The sequence below is a fragment of the Sus scrofa genome, chromosome 17 (genome assembly GCF_000003025.6).
Source record: "Sus scrofa isolate TJ Tabasco breed Duroc chromosome 17, Sscrofa11.1, whole genome shotgun sequence".
Lineage (NCBI taxonomy): Eukaryota > Metazoa > Chordata > Mammalia > Artiodactyla > Suidae > Sus > Sus scrofa.
Genome location: NC_010459.5, coordinates 32,478,822 through 32,498,809, shown reverse-complemented (window position 1 = coordinate 32,498,809; position 19,988 = coordinate 32,478,822). Strand labels below are relative to the sequence as shown.

The 19,988-nt window shown below is 51.7% G+C and overlaps 1 protein-coding gene across 1 annotated transcript; it reads right to left on the bottom strand.

Moving 5' to 3' along the window:
- Window positions 7,409–18,829, bottom strand: DDRGK1 (DDRGK domain containing 1). The gene is given in 9 exon segments (NM_001190212.1): window positions 7,409–7,709; window positions 8,034–8,082; window positions 8,616–8,672; window positions 11,835–11,873; window positions 12,174–12,296; window positions 15,661–15,762; window positions 15,981–16,093; window positions 17,264–17,461; window positions 18,662–18,829. Coding segments are annotated over 9 exon segments (939 nt in total). The 5' UTR covers window positions 18,753–18,829; the 3' UTR covers window positions 7,409–7,542.

Sequence of the window (19,988 nt, the reverse complement as noted above, 5' to 3'; positions counted from 1 at the left end):
CAGATACTTAACCCACTGAGCGAGGCCAGGGATCGAACCTCAACCTCTGGTTCCTAGTTGGGTTCATTTCCGCTGTGCCACAATGGGAACTCCAAACCTTTAGTCAATTTTATGGAAACATGCAAAATACAAAAATGTTGCCAGACTTAATTTTTGTGAAAGCTGGGGTAAATCTGTCCAGCAGAAAGTCTTCTTTGTAAACTTTGTACATTATTGTGGCAGACAGATTCGGTGGTGGCTAAGTGAAACTTTTATTACCTGCCTTTAGGGTCCAACTTTCCCATGGATCCAATATGCACAAACTAAAAAGCATCAAGACAAGTGCCGAATCAGGGAGTTCTCTTCGTGATGCAGAGGAAACAAATCCGACTAGGAACCATGAGGTCGCTGGTTCAATCCCTGACCTGGATCAATGAGTTAAGGATCCAGCGACGCCATGACCTGTGGTGTAGGTTGCAGACGCGGCTCGGATCCCACGTTGCTGTGGCTCTGGCGTAGGCAGGTGGCTACAGCTCTGATTCGACCCCTAGCCTGGGAACCTCCACATGCCACGGGAGTGGCCCAAGAAATAGCAAAAAGACAAAAAAAAAAAAAAAAAAAGAAAAAAAAAGAAAGTTAAAATGACCAAAATCGGTTGGAGTAAATCTACCTGATTATATGCAAAGGGCTATATACAAACAATTTTACTGTTATAGTATCAGCATTTGATAGTTTCTCTTTTTTTTTTGGTCTTTTTTTGCTATTTCTTTGGGCCGCTCCCTCGGCATATGGAGGTTCCCAGGCTAGGGGTCTAATAGGAGCTGGAGCCACCGGCCTACGCCAGAGCCACAGCAACGCGGGATCCGAGCCGTGTCTGCGACCTACACCACAGCTCACGGCAACGCCGGATCGTTAACCCACTGAGCAAGGGCAGGGACCGAACCCGAAACCTCATGGTTCCTAGTCGGATTCGTTAACTACTGAGCCACGATGGGAATCCTGATAGAGTCTTTAATAAGATTCTCTTATACAGGCAGCAGTAATGAATAATCAAATATTCCATTAGCCAGTCGAAAATTAGGAACGGCGTCAGAGTAACCCAAGTAAAATTATTTTTTCAATGTCCCTACTGTAGTCTATGTTGCTTCTGGTACAACTCTATGATGACTGCAAGCTATATATCATACACAACTCTTCACTCAGATACTGCTCCTTGACCCTGTCAATATAAAAGGGATAAGCTCCTTAGAACCTCGTTTTTGAAACTGTGGGTTGAGATCTGTGAGTGGGTTAAAAAAGCAATTTAGTTACTATCAGCCATGAAACAGAATAAACAAATATCAATATGCATCAAACCATGATAAGCAAAGGATTATTGTGAAACTTTAGCTTGTTCAGTATTTATATATATGCACACACCGAGTACTTAATGTAAAATGGATCTCTTCATAAAAGATACTGATTTCTTTGAAAAACAGTCTGGTGGAATGGTCACCTTCAATTCTGGGGCCAAGGCTTCGGGCTGGAGGTGTCTGGGGCATGTACTTCTGAAGGCTTGCCGAGGTGCCCTACAACAGTACAACATGAGTGTGGAGGGAGGAGGTGATGTTGTAATAAAGTTTTGTGGGATAAGAAGATTGCAAAGAAGGCTTAAGAAATGAGTTGCTGGGAGTTTCCACCTGGCTCAGCAGGTTAAGGATTAGGTGTCACTGCAGCAGATCAGGTTGCTGCTGTGGGAGGGGTGTTCAGTCCCTGGCCAAGGAACTTCCACATGCTGCAGGCTCTGCCAAAAAGGAACCCCACCCCCCACCCCCACCCCAAATCTCTGGGCTCAGATTTCACCACCCCTGCCAGCTAGGTCCTAAGCTCTTTTCACCCCATCTCACCTCTGCCCGGCCACTCCCTTTCCTCCACCCAACACTCCAAGCCCCTCAGTAAACCACGGACCTTTACATTCTGCACACCTGGCCTCCCCTCAGCCCAGATGGCCTCACCTTGTGATTACAGGCCATGCACTTGTTGGCTGGGTGATTGGCAGTCTCCCTGTTACATTAATAGCACTGCCTTGCCCCCATTGTAGATAGGGCCATGTTTTGTTTACTGTGGTTCCCTGGGGTGCTTAGCATTTTTTTTTTTTTTTTGGTCTTTTTGTCTTTTCTAGGGCCGTACTTGTGGCATATGGAGGTTCCCAGGCTAGGAGTCCAATCAGAGCTGTAGCCGCCAGCCTACCCCAGAGCCACAGCAGCTCAGGATCCGAGCCGTGTCTGCAATCTACACCACAGCTCATGGCAACGCCAGATCCTTAACCCACTGAGTGAAGCCAGGGATCAAACCTACAACCTCATGGTTCCTATTTGGATTCCTTAACCACTGAGCCACGACGGGAACTCCCTTTTTTTTCTTTTTTTGCAGTACCCAGGGCATATGGAAATTCCTGGCCAAGGACAAAATCCAAGCTGTGCAGCAACACTGGATCTTTAGCCCACTGCCCCACAGAGGCAACTCCAGAAGGAAGTAATTTTTATCTCCATTTGTAGACAGGAAACTAGGGATCAGAGAGGTTGGGTAACTTATCCTGGTTCATATTCGGTATTTAAGAATTTTTGAACTCCTGGCCAATGTTCTAAACAACCATTTTGAAAAGATAAGTTTTATTATATGGCTCTCCAGTCACAAGCTTGTTGATATACCTTGAAGTTGCATAAAAAAGAAAAGTTGTGGCCTTCCCGTCGTGGCTCAGTGGTTAACTACTCTGACTAGGAACCATGAGGTTGTGGGTTCGATCCCTAGTCTTGCTCGGTAGGTTAAAGAACAGGCGTTGCCATGAGCTGTGGTGTAGGTTGCAGACACGGCTCGGATCCTGCGTTGCTGTGGCTCTGGAGTAGGCTGGCAGCTACAGCTCCGATTGGACCCCTAGCCTGGGAACCTCCACATGCCGCAGGAACGGCCCAAGAAATGGCAAAAAGACCAAAAAAAAAAAAAAAAAAAAAAAGTTGTGGGAGTGCCCTCATGGCTCAGCAGATGGAGGACCTGGTGGCATTGTCACTGCTGTGGCTTGGATTGCAGCTGTGGCATGGGTTCGATCCTTGGCCTGGGAACTTCCACATGCCAAGGGTGTGGCCAAAAAAAAAAAAAAAAAGTTGTGATAGAACCAAACTGAACCAGACTGGACTCTACTAGGAGCAAGAGTTTTCAAAATAGATTTGTTGAGCTGAACTGTGAAGATAAGACACCCAGAACAAGCACAACAAGCACTGTGTAATTTAGGGGTTACAAAATCAAAACTTATCTGATTGGTTGAAGCCATGAGTTTAGAGTTCCTAATGGAACCCTACAAAAACTCTATGAAAGAGGGCCACACAACAGGTCAAGGACTCAGATGCATCCCTGTTTTTTTGTTTTTTTGTTTTTCTTTTTCTTTTCACAGCTGCACCTGTGGCATAAGGAAGTTCCCTGGCTGCTGCAGCTGCCAGCTTATGCCACAGCCATAGCCACACCAGATCCAAGCCACATCTGTGACCTACACCACAGCTTAACCCACTGAGCGAGGCCAGGGATCAAACCCACATCCTTACAGACACTATGTCAGGTTCTTAACCTGCTGAGCCACAGTGGGAACTCTGGGTTCCTGGTTCTGAATCACCATCTTTTAGTCATTGACGCTAGTGCTCAACTCTCAGGAAAAAATAAAATAAAAATGGACCCAGTGAATAAGCAAATGTAAATCCATGGTACTGAAATGTTCATAACCACTTTTAGCACTGCATTACAAAATTACATGTGTCTGGTCAAAACTTTTTTTGGCTGTGCTCGTAGCATGTGAAAGTTTCTCGGCCAGGGATCAGATCTGAGCCTCAGTCTTGACCTAAGCCACAGCTGCAACCTAAGCCATATCCTTACCCACAGTGCCAGGCCAGGGATCAAACCTGCATCCCGGCTCTCCCAAGACACTGCCAATCCCATTGCACCACAGCAGGAACTCCCTCCCTGGTCAACTTTTTAAGGTGTGAAAGTATTTAAAATAATTTCAGGAGTTCCCGTCATGGCGCAGTGGTTAAGGAATCCGACTAGGAACCATGAGGTTGCGGGTTCGGTCCCTGCCATTGCTTAGTGGGTTAACGATCTGGCGTTGCCGTGAGCTGTGGTGTAGGTTGCAGACGAGGCTCGGATCCCGTGTTGCTGTGGCTCTGGCGTAGGCCGGTGGCTGCAGCTCCGATTCAACCCCTAGCCTGGGAACCTCCATATGCCGCGGGAGTGGCCCAAGAAATAGCCAAAAAAAAAAAAAAAAAAAAAAAATTTCATGTGGGTTCGCTTGTGATGCAGTGGATTGGGGATCTGGCATTGCCACTGCAGTGGGTTGGGCCGCTTGCTGTGGCACCGCCTTGATCCCTGTCTGGGGACTTCCACATGCTGTGGGTGTGGCCAAAAAAATGAAATAAAATAAAAAATTTCATATACAGCTGACCCTTGAGTAACATGGGTTTAAGTTGCTTGGATCCACTCACACGAGGATTTTTGTCCCCCACTTTTTACAAAGATTATTTATTTTTAAAATGATTTTTATTTTTTCCATCATAACTGACTTAGTGTTCTGTGAATTTTCTACTATGTAGCAAGGTGACCCAGTCACACATGCATACATACATGCTTTTTCTCACATTATCATGCTCCATCATAAGTGACTCGACGGATTTTTTTTCTCAAAGGTAAATACTACAGTAGCACTATCCATGGTTGGCTGAATCCACATGTGCCAAATGGCAGATGTGGAGGAACCTGGGCTAGAGGGCTGGCTCTGAGTTACACTGGATGTTGGCCTGGGTAAAGGGCTGGTGTCCGCAACCCCCCATAGTGTTCAAGGGTCAAATGTGCTAATTTGGGGACTTTAAATGCTTAGAAGTATTTAAGTAATAATTAAGGTTTAAATGCTTGCCGGAGTTTCCATTTGTCAGCTGTGAAAGTGGTGTGCACATATTTAGAAAAATGTTAATTGCTTATTATCTGAAGAACTATTCATGTGATAAATTTATTAGACTAGCAGATTACTAAATAAAGCACAAAAGGTCATAGGTTTTTTTCCCATTGGTGATAAGCTCTCTACACACAGAACCTCGGAAGACTTCTGGGATGTGAAGAAAGGTTGTGCCTTTTCTTATTTCTCCTGGCCTGAGGGGGGAATGTGGGGGCTGGGCTGCTGCAGCCATCTTGCTACTTGGCTGACAGTGGATGCTTGAGGGAAAGGATGGAAGCGCCCTGGAGCCACTGCCTTGCTCTTCCAGAGAAACCCCTTCCACTGGGGACTTTGACTACTTGCAACTTGATGGCTTGTCTTTCCATGCCACCCCCACCTCCATCACTGGCTTTCAACCTTGCCTACACTCTGGAATTTCTCCTGATGCTCCCTGGACCCCACTCCCAGAGATTCTGACTGAACTAGTCATAATCTCATGCAGTCAGGCATGAGACTGGTGCAAACCCCCCAGGTGAGTCTTTTTGTTTCATTTTGTTTAGGGCCACAACTGCAGCATATGAAGTTCCTGGGCTATGGGTCAAATTGGAGCCGCAGCTGCTAGCCTATGCCACAGCCACAGCCACAGCCACACCAGATCCTAGCTGAGTGACACTGCAGCTCATGGCAACACCGGATCCTTTAACCCACTGAGCTGTTAAAGGAACCTCATGGATACTAGTCAGGTTCTTACCCTGCTAAGACACAATGGGAACTCCAATCCGCAGCTGAGTCTAACAAGCAACCAGGGCAGAGAATCACTGCTCCAACTGTAAGCCAGCTCTTCTTTTCTCTTTGGAACTTTATCTTATTCTCTCATACTGCGGTTATCTATGTCTATTTCTTCCCCTCTCCTGGATGGTGGGCTCCCAGAAGGCCTTCCAAACAATGCGTGGGTCCCTTCCCAGCTCCAGGAGACTTAAGTCCTGGTCGCTGATAGAAGTAGCAGAGTCCTGCCTTTCTTGGATAATCTATGTTTACGGCCTCAAAACCACTCTTGACAATTCCTCAGGAAGGCTCTGCTCTGGGAGCCCAGTGTCCTGTCTCCCCATCAGCATCTATGTGGATCGTTTCCTCCTGGGCAGGAACAGAAAGCTGCCTCCTCCTCCACCAGGCACCAGAGGAAGTAGGTGGTTGTGTTTAGGAGCCATTTTGCGTAAAAAATACACATTTAAACACATGCCTCACCCTCAGCACAGCAGGAAGCTCATGCCATGAACAGCCCACAGGAACCAGAGAGACTGACCCTACAGGAGACACGCATCTTCCACCTCACACCCACTCCTGAGCATATGGTCCTTATATCCACCAGTGGGTGGCATCACCCACACCATCTAAACGCTTTGTCGAGGCTGTAGAGCTGAATTCTTGTGCTGTCCCTCTACGCACAATTCTATCCAGCTCAAGCAGGTCCTCTTCTTCCCTCTCCCCGTCCCACGAGCAACTGGCCCAGCCGTTCTCCCTCCTTCGCGACCTCCGTTCCTCCCACTTAAAGGCTGATGTTCCCTAGGACTCTAATCTTGGCGTTTTTTGTTTGTTTGTTTTGTTTTTTCTCCTTTTCCAGCTGTACCTGCGGCATATGGAAGTTCCCAGGCAGGGTTCAAATCGGAGCTGCAGCTGTGCCCTGCACCACAGCTACACGAACACTGGGTCCTTAACCCACTGCACCACTGTGGGAACTCTGGCACTTGTCAACTTTTCTTCCTAAGGGCTCTTGTGGTGAGAACCCCTTGCCCAGTTTGGGGAGATGTGGCCCAAGAAGATTCCCACTTTTGCTCTGGGAAGCCAGGGGAGCGGGAGTAAGGTGTCATCCAGGCCTTGGGGGCTGGGTTTGCAGGACACAAAGGAACACACTAAAAACTCAAATTTTTTTGGGGGGGGATAAGAATGGAGCTTTCGGAATTCCCGTCGTGGCTCAGTGGTTAACGAACCCAACTAGTATCCATGAGGACATGGTTTCGATCCCTGGCCTTGCTCAGTGGATCGAGGATCCAGCAGTGCCATAAGCTGTGGTGTAGGTCGCAGATGTGGCTGTGGCATAGGCCAGCAGCTACAGCTCTGATTCGACTGCTAGCCTGGGAACCTCCATAGGCCACAGGTGCAGCCCTAAAAAGACCAAAAAAAAAAAAAAAAGAATGGAGCTTTCAGGAGTTCCCTTTTGGCACAGTGGGTTAAGGATCCGGCACTACCACTGCAGTGGCTCAGGTCACTGCTGTGGCAAAAGTCTGATCCCTGGCCCAGGAACTTCGACATGCCACAGGTATAGCCAAAAACCAAAGCAAAAGAAACAAACAAAAGAACAGAACTTCCATGTGCCTCCAAAGGACTCTACCCACATACCCGAGATATATGCCGAGGCCAAGATGTTCATCTAGCTCCCGAGGCCAGGCCTTCTGCCACACACACCAAGTCACAACAAGCTCACCAGTGCTCATAGGCCTTTAATCTAGAACCGCCTGGCCACACTCCATCACTGCCCCAAGACGGTGGGGAGGGATAAAGACGTATGGCCAGGTAGGGCACGCCAGGTCTGAGTCCAAGAGGGAAGGGCTCAGTCAGGCTGGGGCCTGGGCAGGGGGCTCCCGGCCCCAGGCGATGAGGGAGTTGCTGGCCTGGGCAAGCTCCGTGATGGATACCCGGCCCCGCTGTCGGATGAAGTTAGCCACGGCAGCCAGTTCCTCCGGGGTTATGTAGATGAACTTGCCCCGGTCGTCAATCACACCTGTGGGGACACGCAGATCGTGGGGCTGAGCCGTCCCCACCTGCCCCGAGCTGCCCAACCCTCCCCCGCCCCGCCATCTGCCTGCCCGGCCTTTCCTGGCTGCATCCGGTCCTGGCTAAGTGAGTCGAATTAGGCTCCCTTGCCTGTCCTTGTCTCCCAAAGCCACCCCCAGGTCTCGGCATGTCCTCCTTGTAACTGTGGCCCCCCTGATGCCCATCACTGTGCACTGCTCCCCCACCCAGATGGGCATCCTGCCTCTACGGCCCCGTGTGGCTGCCACTGCCCACAACCAGGGCCTGGAGTGGCTGACTCTCATCCTCTCACCTGTCAGAGTGCCCTCGGCCAGCAGATCCTGGATGCGGTTTATGGTATCCTGTGAGGAGAACAGTTCTCAGAGCAGAGACGCAGGCTGCCATCCCCACCTGCACCCTCCCTCCCACGACAGCTCAATCTCCTTCTCACGGCCACCCTGCAATGCGATTCCATGCTTCTCCTTTGGAGGAGCCAGGGAGAAGGGGCTCTGGTCCTACGGCCCAGTGGGACCCCTGAGTGAGGCTTCTCCCAACAAGGAGAGGAGTGGTGGGGACGTTTGGCTGAGAAGACTGGTGCAGCCTGTTTGCAAGAGAGCTGTCAAGGTAATTGGCTTTGGGCTGCTTCAGTTACAGGGCTGATGGAGTGATGGGATTTGGACTCTGTTCCTTTTCCTCCCTGCCGGTTTTCCGGTTTTCTGTGTAGTTAGAAAGGCAGGATTCCTGGGCTGCCAAGAGAGTCCTGCACTCTACTTACTCTTGGTTGGGGGCAGGGTGGAAGGGACATCGGCACGCTCCATCTTTAGGGCAGGCCCTCTGACAGCCATACAGACCCCATGGCCACATTCCACACAGCAGGCCGCCTTCCGGGGCTTACCTGAGTCCGCAGGCCCACCTGGGAGGCCAGGTCTTCCAAGAGCACGACCTTGGACTGCTACAAAGGGAGGAAAGGGAGCAGGGTTGAGCTTGGGCAAATCCTTCTCACATTTATGAACCCTGTGAGGCTGGCATTCAGATCTGATCTGCCCTGGGCAGCTGGACAGACCCTGTGCAGATTCCTACGGGAGAGCCTCTCTCCCTTTGAGCCAGACTCACACACTCTCCCAGAGACATACCCATTCATAAACCCTCTGGTTCCCTTGCTTGTGGGCAGAAATCTGCCCTGGTGGACCCAGGAAGGGGGACCACCTTGAGACGGTCTCATGCTTGGAGAGCCAAGCACAGCTGCCGTCCTCTCCTCTGCAACCAGCTGTACTGTTCTAACAGCTCGGACAGAGATGAAGGGAAGGGGTGACAGTCACCAAAAGCGATCCAACAAACTTGTTCTAAGACTTCCCTTGTGGTGCAGCAGGTTGGGGATCTGGTGTCGTCACTGCAGTAGCTCAGGTTGCTACTGTGGTGCAGGTTTTTTTTGGGTTTTTTTGGCTCCTGCCCAGGAACTTCCACACGCCATGAGCACGGCCAAAAGCAAAATAAAACAAAGCAAAAATACCCCAAACTTTTCTAGGACTTGTGTTTGCTGAGACCTGCCAGAACAAGGCACTGAGAAGGGATGGGAGAAGCAATGCTAACAAGACGATAGCTCACTGTCCGCCAGGGAGAAGGTGAGGACATGGAGATCAGAGCAAAGGCCCCAACACGCCAGGGCCTCGGGAGAAGCAGTGGAACCCATTCTCCGCCCCCCACCCCCTGTTTTAGGGCCCTTGGCATGGGAGGTTCCCAGGCTAGGAGTCAAACCGGAGCTGCACCTGCTGGCCTACACCACAGCCACAGCCACACTAGATCCAAGCTGTATCTGCAACCTACACCACAGCTCACGGCAGCACTGGATGCTTAACCCACTGAGTGAGGTCAGGGATCGAATCCACATGCCTCATGGACACTAGTTGGGTTTGTTACCACTGAGCCACAACAGGAACTCCCGGTAGAGCTCATTCTTGCCTCACTTTTGCTCACTGGAGAGCACCACGCCCGGACATGCCCTACTCACCCACCCTCTTCATCAAGGCACTAAGCCCTCTCTTAAAATACCTGGGGCTACCACTGCTCAGTGCTTTCCACACACAGCCACATGCCACGTGCTTCCCTCACACCCTCAGGAGCAACGGTAGGTCGCGGATGTAGGCCCCTGCCCCGCCTCCCCCACAGACAGATGGCATAGAGAAAAGGTGGTCTTTTGCACTTCTGTGACTCTCCCACAGCAAATGAGCTGCGGGAGGAGTGACATGGTGACACCTCCCCAGCTGCAGATGGCATGTGACTGTTGGAAATGCCAAACCGAATGTGTAAGCCGGGGCGCAAGTGAGCGGCCGTTGTGCCAGGGCACAGGTAAGCACAAAGTGACCCGGCCAGCCGGCCTCTAGCTACAAGGCAGGGAGTGGGCGCAGGGCTCCCGGTGACAGCTCAGAGTGGGAAAATGGAATCACCCCAAGGGTCGCTGAAAACCTGGCCTGAGGGGCTGCTGGGGTCCAGAGTACATTTGGAAAAACCAACCAACCTCATCAGAAAGGAGAGTGGACTGATAAGAGCCAGCCGTGCTTGGGTCGCACATCTCTCTGCTGGGCACAGAAATGTGCCTCCAGCTCGGAAACCCTCAGGCGAAAGGGACCTGCCCCTCGGAGCCAGGAGGGCTGAGTTTCAGAAGCCCTCCTCCCTGCAGACGGCAGCTCTAGGGGAATCAGCCATCACAGGCTGCAAAGACCTCTAAACTCCAGAAGAGTTTGGAGAACCTCCAGAAGAGTTTGGAGAACCCCCAGAAAATTGCCCCTCTGAGAGCTGAGAGTCAGGGCTGGAAGGGCTCTGAGGGCCCTTTCCCAGCTCTCTGCCTTGGAGAGGGGGACCTGAAGCTGGTGCAGGAGGGCTTCCTGGAGGAGGGACTCAGGATTATGTTGCTGCCCATGGGGTAGGTGGGGACGGTGAGTTCCAAACAGCAGCCAGAAAGCAGGAGATATCCTGCCCGGGGCTGTAGCCCTGAATCAAGCGTGCCAGGCTGGAGAACAAGCTCCATCAGAGGGGAAGGGTCACATTCCGAGGGAGCGCCCTCCCTCTCAGGAATGCTCACCCCCAGGCTGTGAGCCTGGCCCCCCACTGCTGGGAGAAGTCGGAACCCTGCTCTCTTCCTGGAGAGGTGGGGGGAGGATTATGCAAGCCCTGGCTTCTTGGCACCCCTAGTACCACCCCCACCACCGCCTCCGCTCCCTCTGCACTCCTTCCCTCAGCCGCCTCTGCACCCCTGCGCTGCACTTGAAAACCTCTCCCCTCGTCGCATCCTTCGTGGGAGAGAAGTTGCTTAGCAGCAAAGCAGAGCAGGACGTGCTTATGCAACCTGGAGCAGCATTTGGGAGGCCTGCGCTGCAGCTTCAGACAGAAGGGGGGACACCTGCTGCCCTGCCCTAGATTCCAAGGGAAATACCATCCTGTACCCTCCAGGACATCCATGCTCCCGGTCAGGAACACATGGCAGGGGACACTTGTTCAACCTCAGTGGAGCCTCGGTGTGACAGAACTGGCAGAAAACACATGTGAAGAAACTTGAAAACATAGTGACTCATTGAGCGTAGGGTCTGACGAGCAGGGAAGCTGTCAAACCCTGAGCATAAGGAAGCGATCACAGGCTCTCGCCTCCCACACAGACCAGGTCCTTCTTCACCTTTGGGGTCAGAGGAGAAGGGACTCTCCTGGCCAGGACCTTGGGAGCTCAGCCTCTCTTGGTCCCCCTGCACACTCCTGTAGCCCCGGCTCTGGCCTACTCCCTCTAGGCCCTGAAGATGCATTTGAAATGCACACAAGAAGCAGGCAGCTGGGGTTACCATTGTGGCGCAGCAGAAACAAATCCGACTAGGAACCATGAGGTTGCGGGTTCAATCCCTGGCCTCGCTCAGTGGGTTAAGGATCTGGCGTTGTTGTGAGCTGTGGTGTAGGTCACAAACGCAGCTCAGATCTGATGTTGCTGTGGCTCTGGTGTAGGCCGGCAACTGTAGCTCCGATTAGACGCCTAGCCTGGGAACCTCCATATGCTGCAGGTGCAACCCTAAAAAGCACCAAAAAAAAAAAAAAAAAAAAAAAAGAAGCAGGCAGCTGACACCCAGGCTCTTACCTTAATGTAGTTGATGAACTCGGTCAGGAAGCTGTGGGACTAGAGAAGCAGAGGAATCAAGGTGAATGCCCCCTGGCAGGGACCTCAGGGACCTTCCTACCCACCTGAATGCCACCTGCCTGCCCTGCCTGTGTGCCTGTCCGACCACCTGTGTGAGGGCACTGAGGCACCACCCCTCCCAAAAACAAGGTCTCAGCCCCTAGAGCCTGACTGGTCCTGATGCCCACCTGCCTCTCACTGCCTGACTGTGGAGGCAGGCAAGGAGCAGTGGGGTGTCAGGGATGGGGTGGCCAGCCTTGGTGGGCACAGGGAGGGGGTTTTCCAGGTCTGTGGGCCCACCTCTTCCTCGGTCATGGTCTCGCCCACGCCCTCCTCCTCCACCACGAAGGACTCCTTCAGTTTCAGATACTCCTCATGCTCCCGCTGGGCCTGCTCCTCTCGGGCCCTCCTCTCCTCCTCCTCCTGTGGACACAGAGCAGGCAAGAGTTAGATATGCTGGGGTGGATGCACAGCCCTTTCTCAGAACAGAGTTCTTTCAAGACCTTGATCCCTCTGGTCCCTAAACCGAACCTCAGGATCCCTCTTCTCATCAGTTCCATCACCTTCCAGACAAAAGCTGCTCAGCTTCCGTCTCCCTGAAAATCCTGCCATGATCCCACCCAATAATATCCTCCACCAACACCTCCCCCTCCGCCGCCCACTTCCTGCCCTGCCATGGCCAGACTTTGTGAAAAAACACTCAGGCTCAGAGTTCCCGTCATGGCTCAGTGGAAACGAATTTGACTAGTATCCATGAGGATGCAGGTTCGATCCCTGGCATCGCTCAGTGGGTTAAGGATCCAGCGTTGCTGTGGCTGTGGTGTAGACCAGCAGCTACAGCTCCGATTTGACCCCTAGCCTGGGAACCTTCATATGCCACGGTGCAGCCCTAAAACAAAAAGCAAAAAACAAAGAACAAACAAACAAACAAAAAAACTACCCAGGCTCCATTTCCCACCAATCATTCATCCCTCCAGCCCAGGCCAATCTGGCTTCCGCATGCTCAGCTCCACCAAAACCACTCCTGCTCACCCACGGCCTCACCCATGCCCTCTACCCACCAAGGCCAAGGGACACCCATCAGGTCCCATAACTTTGTCCTTTCAGTGGCGCTGGGCAGAGCCAACCATCCCCTCTTCCCCGCTTGGCTTCCAGACCCTGACCTTCCCTGGATCTCCTCCTGCTCCCTGGGCCCTTCTTCCCGCCGTCTCCTTCACTCAGCCCTGTCCCTTCTCTCGCCTCCACTGTCTGGGCCACCTGACCACGCCCACAGCATCAACAATCATGTCCTTGCCCGTGACTGCCACAGCTGTGTTCCTGCCCCAATCTCTCCTTCCAAACATAGACTGCCCACGTGACACCCCCACTGGGTCTCACGGGCGCCTCAAATTGATCATGTCCCAGAAAGACCCTATGATCTACTTCCCACACACCTGGTCCTCCTCCAGGGCCCCTGGCTCAGTGACTCACACAGCCAGCTGGACAGCTGCCCTGGTCAGAAAGGAAGCCCCATCTAACACTTCTTTAACTTCTAGAAAATTTCTCAGTCCATCCATGTTGCTCCAAGACCACCACCACCTAGTGCAACAGGCTCCCCCCAAATCAACCTATTTTCTAGAATTCTCAGAAAGACGTGGTTTAAACATGAAGCAAAAGCTGGGACATGGAAATCCCAGATAAGCCTGGAGCATTTTGCAGTGTCAAAAGTAAGAAAGAATGTGAAAAAACAGTGAGAGTATTTCAAAGGTACACAGGAACCAACTAAAATAAGCTCCCCCCAAAATAAAATAAAAATAAAGTACGCTCCCAATGGCCAAAGCTGAAACAATCTAAGAAAAAAAGTAAGTAAGATAGCACTGGATTATAATACAAAGTTCGAAATAAATATCCATAAGTCCATGTATATAGAAATAAACAACTGAAAGAAAGAAAAGATAAATTTGCAGTTCCTGTCGTGGCTCAGCAGTAACGAACCCAACTAGTATCCATGAGGACACAGGTTCGATCCCTGGCCTCGCTCAGTGGGTTAAAGGATCTGGCATTGCCGTGAGCTGTGGTGTAGGTCCCAGACGTGGCTTGGATCCCGTGTGGCTGTGGCTGTGGCTAGGCTGGCAGCTGTAGCTCTGATTTGACCCCTAGCCTGGGAACCTCCATATGCCACAGGTGCAGCCCTAAAAAAAAACAAAACAAAAACAAAAACAGAAAAAAGCTAAATCTGTACAAAAGAAGTCCAAATACTTTATGTAACTCCCCACCCCTTAAGTGTGGGCTGTGCACAGTGACTTGTTTCCAAAAAAGCATGGGAAAGGAAGAGTAACATTACAGTAGAAAAATCCGGCAAACATAACTTTAACCAGGCAATCAAAATTAGCATTAACTAGTGATAAATCACATCAATAATACGTACCCTTGGAGTTCCTGTTGTGGCTCAGAACCCAGCTAGTATCCATGAGGATGCAGGTTTGATCCCTGGCCTTGCTCAGTGGGTTAAGGATCTGGCACTGCTGCAAGCTGCTGCGTAGTCACAGATGTGGCTCGGATCTGGCGTGGCTGTGGTTGTGGTACAGGCTGGCAGCTACAGCTCTGATTTGACCCCTAGCCTGGGAACCTCCACATGCCATAGGTTCGGCCCTAAAAGGACCAAAAAAAAGTACCCTTGATATGTTGTGTCGAGGCTGGCATTTCACCTGAGGGCCCCATTCCAGAAATCCATAACCACCACTCAAACCATGACAAAAACACCAACCAAATGCAAAGCAAGGAGCATTTCACAAACTGCTTGCCCAACCATTCTCAAAACTGTCAAGATCATCAAAAGCAAGAAAAGCTTGAGAAACTGTCACAAGACATAGGAACCTAAGGAGACAGGACAACTAAGTGTAATGTGGTATCTTGGATGACACCCTGGAAAAGAAAAAGGATACATGGGGAAAACTAATGAAATCACAGTGATGTGCCAAGTTCACTTGATAACAATGTATTAATATTAGTTGTAAGAAATACACCTCAGCGATGTATGATATTAATAGTAGGAGAATCTGGGTGCAGGAAAGAAGAGCCTCGGAATATTTAAGGTGTATTATTAGGATCAATATTCAGAAAGGTGAAAATTCTCTCAACTAATGTCTTCCCTCTTCTGTGTGGCAGCCAGTTGCTAGAGCACTCACAGCCAGGCCTTCTGCCACCTAGTGTCTCTGGACATCAGAGGCCAAAGGCACCAGGCTATGGAGTCTTCCTAGCTGAGCAGCCCTGGCTCTCACCCTATATACCCCACATATTTGTGATGCTGCCCTTCTTGGGCGCCTGGTTCTCAGGAGGAAGGCAGCACCTGGCAAACAAAGGCTGATTCACCACCCTCACTGCAGTGGCCTCCATTCCATGAGCATCTCCCCAAAAAGAACCTGGCCCCAAAAAGAACCTGGTCCTGGTATGATCCACCATCTTTGACTGTGTCCCTTAACAGCTTCGAGGCCCTCAGGACCCCCCCCACCCCTGACCCCTCTGACCCCTTTCCTTCTTCCTCGCCCTGCTTGAGCCACTTGGTCTCAATATTCTTCAAATGCTCTGGTATGTCCAATAAATCACATGCTCACAATTCTAGTCTCAGGCTCCCTTTTCCATAGCAGCCTTACACAAGCTGTGCCTAGAGCACAGGGACCAAATAAACCAAGGCCTGCCCCTGCCCTTGGCCCTGACCTCTCTTCCAGGCTGAAGGTGCTGGGAGGTGGTGTGGGAAGCAAGGCTGCCTGGGCAGGCGTCAGAAGTCAGCATCCGGGGTCTGGCTCACCTTCTGTTCCTCCTCCAGGCGAAGCCGCTCCTCCTCCTTCTTCCACTCTGCCTCCCGCTGGGACTCTAGGCGTTTCCGCTCCTCCCGCTCCGCCTCCTCTGCCTGGAGAAAGGCCTTCATAGGGGAGACATCTCCACCTCCAGCTAGAGTTGGCCCACCTCCCAAACAGGCTGGGCCGCAGACCAAGGGAGCCAGGCAAGCAGCAAACCCCAGCCCAGTATGCAAAGGGCCTGGGGGTTGGGGGTCAGTCTGCCACAGGGGACAGGGAAGGCAGGGCCCTTTCTCACTTCTCAGGGCTGCACCCCATCCCTCCTGCTTGCCTCACGCTGGGCTTTTCGTGCTTGTTTCTCCTCCAGCTTCCGTAGTTTTTTGGCTCCAATTTTCCCCGACAGGTGAGTTTCCACTGGCTTCTCGATGATTTCTTCCTCCAGGGCTGAGTGTGGTCAGAGAAAGACACCTCAAGTCCTGCCCAGAGAGGGCTAATGATGGATTTACTCTACTCCCTGTCTCTCTCCTCTTGGGTGGCAAATACTACCAGCCCAGCTCTGCCCTCTAGAGGGAGCTGCTGGGGGAATTCATCTAGGGTGTGTGTATGTCAGGTGGAGGGGGGTAGGGGGGCAAGAAAACAGGTAACTTTAGATGCTGCACAGCCTTAAAGAGGGGAACTCCAGGTTTCCTCACCTGAGTGTCTGAAAAAATCACAGGCAGGACTGTTTAGACTTTCAGAGTTCCCTGGTTTCTGTCTCTGAGACAAACCTCCAGGGGAGGAGGGCCCCATGCGGAAATTTATCCCTATCCCAAATCTAAAATCATCCTCATTGTGGTCAGGAACTGCTGAGGTTCTGGGATCAGCCCCTCGCCAGGGTTATCCATGAGTCCCATGAGATCCAAGGCAAAAAGAGAGCCCAAACCCCAGGACTATACCAGGGCCAGCTAAAAGTTAGAGGCCCGCTGATGTCTGACCCCCAAGTGTGAGACAGGAGGGATGGTGTGACATAAGGCCTCTTTTTTTGAGCCAAAGGGGCTAGTTCTCAAGGGTCCAAGGGCAAAAGCCCCAAATAGCTCCTCTAGCTCAAGCCTGGTGTTGAGTACTGGAGAGACATTCTTTCCCACAATCCACAGAGCACTGTTAGTTTCCCAGCACCAGGGATATGGGGGCCTCTGCCAACAAAAAGCCTCTATCCCCACACACTTCTAGGGTTATGGTTGATGACACTCTAGAAACCGCGCAAGCTCATGGCCAGGCACTCTAGTCCTAGGGTGAAGCCCTCAGGGGATGAGGGTGCCCACACCAGGAAGAGTGCTAGGAAAGAAGGAATGGACTATGGAACTTTCTAGGTCAATCTAAAGACCCCTGCCCTCCTGATTCGCACTGAGAGCCAAAATGAAGGAAGAAGAAGTTGGCCCAATGGAATAAGGATCAGGGTCCAGGACTGCTAGTCCCCAGGACCAGAGGCTGGGTCCTAAGTCTCCCCTAACTACCTCCTACGGCTCCCAGACATCCCTCCCACACTATGGCTTCACACTCCACTCTTCTGCCCAGCTTTGCAGGGTACTCTCACCCTCTAAAGGCCCCCTCTCCACCAGGCTGGGCCCCTCTCACCTGGGATGATGACTTCCTCTTCATCCTCATCCACTTCTGCCCAAGCTACCCGCTGGGCTCGACGCTGGGCTTGCAGGCGGCTGCCCAGATCCCTCCGACGCCGAGGCCTGCCACCGGCTCTCTGCTCATCGAGCTCAGGCTGGGCCACTCGGCCTGCTACTCCCAGCTCCTCCTCATTGTTCAATGGCTCTCGGCCAGCTGTAGGGACGAGAAGAGCCCCGATGATGTCCAGCAGCCCAATGGCACATCATGGCAGCAGGAGCAGCATCCTGGAAGCCTTGATCTCATCTGGTCAAATTTCTCCAGGCTCTCGCTGTCCACTGCACAAAGTCCCAATTTCTCAGTCTGACTGTGAAAGCCTTCATAACCCAAACTCAAACCCTAGGCAGCAAGATCACCCCTTCCTTCACACCTGTGTCAATTCCTTTCTCTTCTCTTAAGGCCCCACCTTTCCAGCTGGCCTGTTAGGAGACTACCACTCTAGAAGATGGAGCTGAAGCTCTACCTCCTCTAGGAAGCCCACCTTGACCTCTTCAGACCTCATGTGAGTGCCCACTGCAGGACGGCATTTATCTCTTGCCTAACACCACCTGCCATGGTTTTACCTGGCATCCCAATCAGAGAGCACACCTGGGTCTGAGTCTCTCCTCCCAGGAAGATTTACTGGCTATTTGCCTTACCTCAGCTTCTCCGTGCCCTACCCCTGGCAGATGTTCTGATGTGGCCTGTGGGCCCAGGGACAGGGAGAAACATACGCACATACCCATATGGTGATAAGAAATGAAGGGGAGGGGGGTAGGATGGAGGATGACAGGTGTATCTCTTCTGGGCCCTGGTAGATGATATGGCCTTTGGGGCAGGTTGCAAAACTGGAAAGAGGGTGCCCTGGGGGACGGACAGAGCTTCCTGGAGCCACCTCATGCTCTATTCATCTCCTGGGCAAGTAGCAAACACTTAGGTGCCGCCTTCTTGTCAACTGCTCCAGGGCCAGCCTCGGAGGGATGGGAAACCTCTGGGCACCCAGTGGGTCAGAGCGGCGGGCTGCCCCAGTGAGGGACGGGAGTGTTCGCCAGGGCCTGGCCTTTCTGCAGTGGCAGGGGACGAGGAGAGAAATGAGACGAGACCCTCTTTGGGGGCCAGGAGAAAGGTTAGGGACCCGGACACTCGATCCGAGAGCTGGGATCATGCTCTGAGAGTCCCCGCCAGCCCTCCGTTGCGCACGCAGGCGCACGCGCACGGCCTATCTGATGCGCGGAGAGCGCCGCTAAGCACAGACGGCCAGTCAGCCCAGCCAGGCAAACCAACGCATGCGCAGGAGCCGCGGCGCGACGGCCTACAGAGGCTAAGGAGGCAGGGAACGCGCGGCCCTACCGGCTCTGGCGCCGCAGCATCTCCTACCTGCTGCTGCCCGGCCCCGCCTGCGGGTCAAGAAGAGGATAAAGCCAACGAGCAGAGCCGCCACCACCAAATACACCACGGGAGCCACCATGACGGTGGCTTCCAGGCGGAACCTGCGCGTCCACCCTGAGGCCCTGGATCTCCTAGGCCCCGCCCAATGCCCATGTGGCCCCTCCCAATGCCCATGTGGCCCCTCCCACTTCCCATTCTAGGCCCCGCCCAGGCGGCACGCAAAAGTCAGAGGCCCTAATTTTTAACTTTAAAATGAATTATGAAAAATAAAATAAAATTAACTATAGGGGCGTAAAAAAATGAAGTGGAAATTACTGCAGGAGTTCCCGCCGTGGCTCAGCAGAAAGGAATCGACTAGCATCCATGAGGATGCAGGTTTGATCCCTGGCCTTGCTCAGGGGGTTAAGGACCCAAGGTTGCTGTGAGCTGTGGTGTAGGTCGCAGAGGCAGCTCGGATCCCCCGTTGCTGTGGTTGTGATGTAGGCCGGCAGCTGCCGATTGGACCCCTAGCCTGGGAACCTCCATATGCCGCAGCTGAAGCCCTTAAAAAAAAAAAAAAAAAAGGACAAAAAAAGAAAGAAATTATGGGTTATGTTCAGTGTGACATTTATGTTTGCTTTAAAAGCGCTAAATACCACAGTGTTTATGGAAACATACATATGCAGAAAAAGCACAAAAAGATGCTTGGGAATGATACATACCAACCTCAGGATAGTGGTTGCTTTTTGGGAGGGAAGAAGTTGGAGGGCATTAAGGGCAGAGCTTTGCCTACATCTGTGACATCTGATTTCACTGAAAAGGGAGAGTAAACCTTCTATATAAATAAATTATGATATGCTTTGGTACTCAGGCCTGGAATTTTATACATTTTTTTTGTTTTTTGCCACACCTGCTTCATGAGGAAGTACCTTGGCTGGGGATCCAACCCAAGCCGCAGCAGTGACAACTGTTGGATTCTTAACCTGCTGAGGTACCAAGGGAACTCCTTTATACCATTTTAAAATAAACTTATTAGGCTGTACAAGATTTATTGATCCAGTTTTCCATAGTGAGGACTTGGAATTTAAATACTTACAGGGAATTTAAATCATCCTTTAATTCTTGACACTTTTTAAAAAAAGATATGAACAAATTATACCACAATAAAGTTGTTTACAAAAAATTGGGAAAGGATGTAAACTCAAGATTTTTAAAGAAGCAAATAAGGAGTTCCCACTGTGGCAAAACGGGATCAACGGCATCTCTCACAGGTCTGATCCCAGCCTGGCCCAGCAGGTTAAGGATCTGGAGTTGCTGCAGCTGCTGCATAGGTCAC